This window comes from Sitodiplosis mosellana, unplaced genomic scaffold, assembly GCF_009176505.1.
Source record: "Sitodiplosis mosellana isolate CC-2019 unplaced genomic scaffold, AAFC_SMos_1.0 Smas_scaffold_5467, whole genome shotgun sequence".
Lineage (NCBI taxonomy): Eukaryota > Metazoa > Arthropoda > Insecta > Diptera > Cecidomyiidae > Sitodiplosis > Sitodiplosis mosellana.
Window position 1 is genome coordinate 25,860 of NW_022600709.1, and position 8,009 is coordinate 33,868.

Genomic DNA, 8,009 nt, shown 5'->3' on the forward strand with positions numbered 1-8,009 from the left:
AAATACCAGTACTCCCAGTCCTAGGAAAAATTCATGCAGTTGAGGGTTAAATGCAATCTTTTCAATGGATCCAAAGAATCAATCTCTTAACATTCGTGGCTATTTTCGCAGTACCTAGATTTTCCTCGCTAGTACAATTCATAACTCGCAGAAAATTCGTTTGTTAGTCCTAATGTCCAATATCCAATCAATTTTCAATTCAAATGGAAACGCTTGCAATTTTGGCAGTTGGCTTTGAGTGCCTAAAAAGACCGGAATGAACCTAAACGCCATCCTCGAAGCCTTTTTTTCTCATAGAATTTTATTTTTCAACGAATATAGGACAGGTTCACTCCATTTTTGTGCATTTTAAAATGTACCGTTTTTCTGTATGAATTTTTTTTTTGCACTTTCTTCATATAGACTTGAGTTCAAATTAAACCAGGATTCATAAATTGGAATCAATAATTGCAAAGTAGGTCCCACATTCTTCCAAATTCTCGAAATATTTTATCACTATATTTTTACATTTTCGGTCGTCATTTCAAATAGCAACAGGTACTTACCTAAAATTTCCACATTTTATCCGCTAGATTTGTCTAAAAGCAGGGCCGTAGCGTCCATAGGGGCGCAAGGGGCTGAGCCCCCCTGGAATTTTCTGAGCCCCCTGAAGTTTTGACGATTATTATTTGAAAAATAAGGCTGAGCCCCCCCTGTCTTTTCATTCACGCTACGACCTTGTCTAAAAGAGATCAAAACTTCATCACTTGGCATTAATAGAACCGTTAATCTACTATATGCAACACAGGGAAATCCGAAAAATTCAAATATTCTGCGTACTTTGGTCGTTGATTCAAAATTGAAAATATACATGAATTACGAATCAAATAAATCTTTATTCGTTATATTTTTAAAAAAATTCAATGGGTGTGATTTGAATCGATCGATTGCGCTTACTGTCTAAAATTGGATAAATTCATGAATTTTAATACAAAATCTGGCGTTTGATGTCTCTTTGTTTGATATGAAAGAATTTTCTTTCTATGATAGTTCCCTTCTTTCTTGTGCACTTTGGCTTCAATATGCAATGGAAAAATTTATGTGTGTGTCTCTTTGCGATGATACTTTAAATGCCGACGTTGTGGCTGTCTTTTGTAGCAAAAATCGATATTTGTTGTGTTCCATGTGCCGTTGGTGCATTCCACTTTCGAAAAAGGATTCAAATGGTATGGAATTGCGAAGCTGCGATTGCATTGCACATGACATGTGCTGCCAGGTGCCAAAGTTCTTTGCGTTTCGATGAGATTTACATCCACGTTAGTCAAAAGAGCTTGAAAATCTTGATTTGCTGCAACACAAATAAAACGACCGTTTGTCGGTGGCTCTGGCTGTGTACAGTACTCCCCACTTTTGGTATCATTCGCCGGCTCGTCGCCAAGGTAGACCTCGTTATCTGTGGGAAAAATCAAAGCAAAATGTAGTTTTCAAATCTGGTTTCATTGAAGACAGAAGATTATTCACATTTTTTTTTTTAACTTGAATTGGATGAGGAAAGAAAAAAATCAGGGGGAGCAGCAGAAAATGCACTCAAATTGCTAGAAACGAGTCGAGAAGAGAATAACTTGAAGAGTTACCGAACAAAATTGTCATTTTTAAGTGAAAATCAACCAATTCTTTCTTCAAATCGAAACAATAAGTGAAAACGCATGCTTTTTGAGTCTATGAACGCGTAAATGTGATCTTTTATCCTACATTCCATTGTTTTTACCAAACATTTTCATATCAAAATGAAGAAAAAAATCGCATTCGATTTTATTCATTGCAAAACTCCTTAAATATTCACTCACTCAACTCCTGAGTGCAATTCGGTTCTTCTCCGATCCATTCCAAGCTCTCGCTACAGACCATTGGTTCGCGATGTGTAAGAAATTCGCCTTCATTCTTGCATCCGAATGCACATTTCGAGCCCCAAACAGTGGCAGCCGTACAAGACATTGTTAAATTCTTGTTTTTCAAATTCGGGTAACCATTACAATGCGGTACAATTACATCATATTTCAAAACACAACTCCGAATGACCAGACCCGTTTCAACGTTACGAATTTTTGCATGAAGACTATGTCGACCTTTTGGTAGTACGAATGGAATATCTGGTCCGAAAAGTGTTTCTATTTTAAATAAATGCTCGGAAAATGGCAAATGGGTTTTGCATGAACGCGGCGGTGGTGGTTGTACCAGAACACCATCCAGGCCTTCACGCGACACAGCCTGTATTGGCTTGGGACATCTCACACAAAAGCGATTCGTTCTCGCATGTCTTGGCTTTTTAAGAGCCGATGTGACTTGAGGAATCTGGAATAAGAGCAAAGAAATAAGTGAATATTTTGAAGTGATTTTCTGACTTTTTAAAGTGAATATAGGGTAGGATAAATGAAATTTGAATATGAATCGATTGAAGTTAACTTGTTACTGAAGAGAAAAAGATCAGGTTTAACAGAAAAAAGACAAATCGTTTTCGGTTTTTAAACACAAAACTGAGAATGGGTTTTTATTCACGGAGAAACGGCTTTGTTTTTGTTCAGTCTTGAGTGAGACTTGGGTCGACTGATAGACACACTTTGTCATTTTTAGCATACGATTTTAAATTAATACTTTTTTTTTTAGATTTTTCTCAATCGAATCGGCCAAAATTCACGTATCGTTTTTTTCGGGACAGCGCATTGTTGTCATATTAAAATAGGTTCCATTAAAACCGCATTCGAGAAATTAGATCGCATCAGCTTTAACTCAGTCAATCAATAAATTGTCGACAACTATTCGTATTGCCTGTGAATTCAATTAGATTTTTGTTGAATTTGTACCAATTTTGATCGACTGAATTAAAGTCGCTTGAACCAAGGTCGCCACGGATCACCCTTTACATTTTCATAGCACCATTTGATTATTTATTTGATTTTCTTATTAAATTTGATTTAATCTAATTTGAAACATTTTTTTGATGAGCATTCGTTGCCAAAAGTTGTCAATGAAATGGAATGGAATCGAGTGTAGTTCTATTTCTCAAGTTGTCTATTTACCGTCCTTCAAATGTGAATTAAATTTATACAAATTATAATCAGATTTAATCAAATTTTTAATAAGAAAGACAAATAAATAATCAAATGGTGCTATGAAAGAGCGATGTAAAGGGTAATCTGTAGTGACCTTGATTGAAGCGACTTTAATTCAGTCCACCGATCGAAATTGGTACAAATTAAACTAAAACCAAATTGAATTCGCTGGCAATTGTTGATTGACTGTGATGATGCAATCTAAATAGGTTTTGATGGAACCAATTTTGTTATGAGAACAATGTTGTCCCGATAAAAAATTGACACGTGAATTTTGGCCGATTCAATTTAAAATAATCTAAAAATAGTTTTAATTTAGCCAAAAATGACAACAGACACAGTGTGTTCATGAGTCGGTCCAAATCTCACTGATGACCGAACAAAAACAAAGTCTAAACAGAAAACAAGTGATGCGCAAAAAAGAATTCCATACCTCAGTGTCATGTTCATCTTTCGGCGGTTGCACTAGTTTCAATCCTGTATGTTCGGCATCATCGTAATTTTGTGCGCTTCTTTTGCCCCCTGTTCGATAATTCGAAGCATGAACGGATTCAACGGCAATTGGATAACTAAATAATGAGCGAGGGAGAGAAAGAGAGAAGGAGAGCGAGAAAATCAGTCCATATTCACATGATACCTATTAAAATGTTAATATCATACTTGTCATTGATTTCGTAATAAATTGTGCCGAAAATTTGCTCTGAAACGAAAGACAAATAATGTGTTGATTTAAATGAGTTTTCATGGTTGTTTGAGCAAGATATTAAGAATTGAATGCGATGGCAATGTTGAAATTGTTTCAGAGGTGTACAAATTGCTTCTGGTGAATCGTCAGAATTGTGCACGTTCGAAATTCAAGAGCCATTATTGATTTGGCATTCAGATCAAAGAACATTTTCGTCCATGTGATTTGCTTACAAATGTGTCAGCATTTGTTTTGTTCCCAATCATTTTGTTTTGAAATTCCCATTCAGCCGTTTTTTTCCCTCCATTTTCTTCCATTCAACTGACGTTCTCATTAAAACGAATATCACTTTTGTTGAAACAAAAAAATTGGTCAAAAATTTGCATACTAATCGATGATCATTTGATGAACCAGTTGATTTTTGTCAGTCGCGATGCTTTTCAATACTCAACCCGTTAGTCAGGTTCATTTAAATCGGAATTCCACAGTTCTCTTATCAGATTTGAACATACTGACACGAGTCAAGAAACTAGCCATTGATTCGATAATCGACTGCCATTCAATTAAAACGGCAATTGTTTGGAGTTGGACACAGTTACAATGGTTTTGAGTTAGCACAGGGCCTGTGTCACAGGCATTGATATGCAGCTAAACATGTAGTCATGACTAATCCAGTATAAAAGCTATCGTCTAAAAATATGATTCATGGCTTTAAATGCTTCTATAGAAAGCGCTTAACAATATGGAACAATGCTCAATAAAGCGATATTATGGAGCCATTCATCTAATAGAATGGTCCGATCTGAATTGAGTGTAACCAGTAACCCATAAGTATCAGTAAACGTAAATGAGTGGCAAAATCAAATGAATACGTATGATAAGATCAAATGAATAATTTTTTCATCTATTCATTTTTGCTAAGATATCATTTTCATTCAATGTGCCTAAATAAATCCAAATCGCTATAAAATATCGCTTCAATTCGCATAAAACCTCGATTGAAATCGAAATCCGAAACAAAACTTTAGCCTCTAATCCTCGCTAATGCATTCGATGCACTTAGCTCAACGAGTGGCACACTTCTAAGCCTTCTGTTTAAATGTCCAGTCGCATTTATACTGAAACTTTTAATTAAAATGCCGCTGATATGCGTTGCAATAGCGCCGCTGTTTAATTCATTTATGGGCGAATTGCTTGAATGGCAAATGAATAATAGCTAGTATAGCAACCGTAAACTATTTGTTCGGCCCATAGACATTTGAAATGCCGTCGCGGTGTTTTTCGCTTAACGCGCTGAACCGGTGTTTTCGCACATATGCTCATTTCGAATTAGAAAATAGAAAACAACTAATTAACCGGCTTGTTTTAACGAGTTGCAAATTACGGTGATTGCCGTGTTAAGTGACGCTCAAGTCATTCAAGTGATAAAAATCGTTGACAAACGGCGAAAAATCCACTATTTCGCATGTAATATTGACATTGTTGTTCACATAAATTAGAAATTGCGTCAATACTTGTGCGCGGCTTTGTTTTAGATCTCTTTTAAAATTCAATTCAAACGCTTTTTTTTCTCAATTAAAATCTATGAATCGAATTTGAACAATTTTTTTTCACTTCAATTAAAAATTTGGATGTAGACATATTGTTGATTTTATCGCATGAGAAAAAAAAGGAAGTAAAAAACGAAAGAGAAAGAAATGTGTTTTAATTTGAAGTGAAAAAAATGTGGGGGAATTTCTGTGGGTCCGTTAAATGGATGGTTTGGCCGAACTAAATTGAAATCGGCACGGCAATTAATTGATTTTTCCCACTGACACAACACACGCAATGACTCATTGCAGCCATAAAAAAAGATATGCGTCCAGCTGATGGGTTCAAATTAATGAAATTTTTAGGACCGAACAACAAAGTAATAGTTTTTATATGAACTCATAAATAGCGCGTACTCATGTACATGTTGTTTGTTTGCTACAACTCCTTCTCTGCTACAACTCTTTGTCTCAAAGAGTTCGATCATTTCTTTCTATTCATGAAGACTTTGCTTTCATTCAAATAGACTTTGTTCACTTTCGACCAGTGCATTGACTGTGTACATGAAGAATGCCAATAAATATGCAATAAAACATATTTTTTGGTAGGCGGAAACTAACAAATTGATGGAAATAGTTGGAATACTTTGATAGAGTGAATAGATTTTAAATCTGTTTACTAAATAATGACCATTTAGTATCAAAATGAAGACTTTCGCTCTTCATCAATCGATGTCTTTTGAGGCACGATGAAGAAGCGATAAGATTTACACTTCAATTTGACCACCTGTTGAGAGGTGAGACCATTGGAATCACATACCATAAACATTAAGATGACATAAAATTCGATACGGTTAAGACGATCGAGCCGATGATAAATTGATTTCGATCTAATCACAGCATAGCACAACATAAATTTGTCTATGCATAGAAATGACAGTCACTGCTATGTCTCAGTTTGGACCGTAAACCCAATTTAAATGTGTCTTCATTATGCGCAACACTATTTAACCCAATCATTCATTTCCAAGAATATTTCAAATGTTTCAGGGATTTCACAAAGGAAGAGAAATAGAATGTAAACGGTCAATATTTGGGCTTTTTCCGATCAAATAGGGTTTTATAACAACAAAAAATCACAAAAATCCATGCAGTTTATTTGAATTGATCATACACCTGGAAAATATTCTCAAATGTTTTTATCTGGCACAAACATTTTTGGTAGAATCGACAACGGGTAGAATCAACAACGAATACAGTTTGCAACCTTAGACAAATTCTAGGTTTGTTTTTTTACCACAAATTTGCATTTTTGATTTTATAAACGGGAAGTTTTTTCCAAATACTCAAAGTGAATTCCCCGCTAAAAAAAACGGAATTTCCTCTCTTACTCTCTGTCTGTTTTTCTGAAACTGATCACTTCACTCAATTTGCATGTTGAGTCAACATTCGTTGCCGGTCCCGTTTGATAAATGCTTCTTGAACATTTCCAGTTTTTATGAGTCAATTAAAATGATTGACTGCTTTAAATTGCTTGGCATGAACACTTCGTTCGAATCGTTTGGTGTACCTTTTTTTGTTGACGTCCGCGAATAAATTCAAATCGAGAAACATCAATGGAGCAGTGGTCGAAGTAAATCATGGCAAAACTTGAGAGATTTAGCATATTTTGCTTCATTTTTAGACACTTTGAATTTGGGCCTCATTTTTCTTCATTTTCCGCACACAATTGGTTTCACAAACCCTTCGAATCAAAGACCACTTCACACAAGAGCAAACACAGAAAGAAAATAGCGGTGAGAACGAAAAGAACGGTGTTTTTACATGAAGAAAAGTGAAAAACTTCAATAATTCACTAAACCAATCACATCCGGTGTCGATTCAAACATTGATCAACCAATTTTTAGCCTTGAAATTGCCGCAGAAATATTTCTTCACTGAAAAACATAACACAGGGGGCAATTCAACTCACCGCTTGACAAAATCAAGATGAATATCGTGCTAAAAACGCCGAAATTGTTGAATTTTTTCATTGTTGTCTCCTTCTCGTTTACGTAAACTTTAAAATTCGTTTCTGATAAGCGAATGATATCGGTAATGTCTTTTAATTCGATTTCAACTTCGTAACTTAGTCTCGAAATGTCATTTATATTCCGGAGATCGTTCAATCATGCGAATTCGTTGATCATTAAATCAGCGATAATGCTTCGTTTGCACCCGTAATCACTTGATCACATCGCACAGACACACAGGTGTTTACCGCTGAACAGTCGCTCTAGAACTGGTTAAAATCGTTCCGTTCACTGTTATCATATAACGGAAGATGTGTGATGTGGGGAAACACCGAAATAAAAAACCGACTGATACCCAACTTGAATTTCACGAGATTTCAATCTTAAGGACTAAAAGTGCGATCGTATTCGTCGGCTAACAAACACGGAGTGGCCGCTAAATTAAAACTTGTTAACGTCTTCACATGCCTTTTTGTTCGCATCTCTGTTTTGTGTCTTCGCCACGCTGGAGACACTGACATGCAATACACAAGCAAATATGCCGCTATTTTGTGTTTATTCATATGTGTACGCACGTTTTTGTGCGGCAGCTTCATCAAAATTTATTAGGTCCATTTGGTATGACAGTGTTTTTGCTAATTGAAGCATATTTTTCCCAGTCATCTTCGTATCGTTTACTTAGCGCATGCCAATT

The 8,009-nt window shown here is 35.6% G+C and overlaps 1 protein-coding gene across 1 annotated transcript; it reads right to left on the reverse strand.

The window, feature by feature from the left end:
* Positions 1-858: 858 nt before the first annotated feature.
* Positions 859-7,737, reverse strand: LOC129572752 (uncharacterized). Its single transcript, XM_055452848.1, has 5 exons — positions 7,276-7,737; positions 3,750-3,789; positions 3,523-3,658; positions 1,827-2,331; positions 859-1,432 (listed from the first exon to the last, which is right to left on the reverse strand). Exons 1-5 carry the CDS (start codon positions 7,334-7,336, stop codon positions 1,077-1,079), a joined length of 1,098 nt encoding a protein of 365 aa, XP_055308823.1. The 5' UTR covers positions 7,337-7,737; the 3' UTR covers positions 859-1,076.
* Between the last annotated feature and the right edge of the window lie 272 nt (positions 7,738-8,009).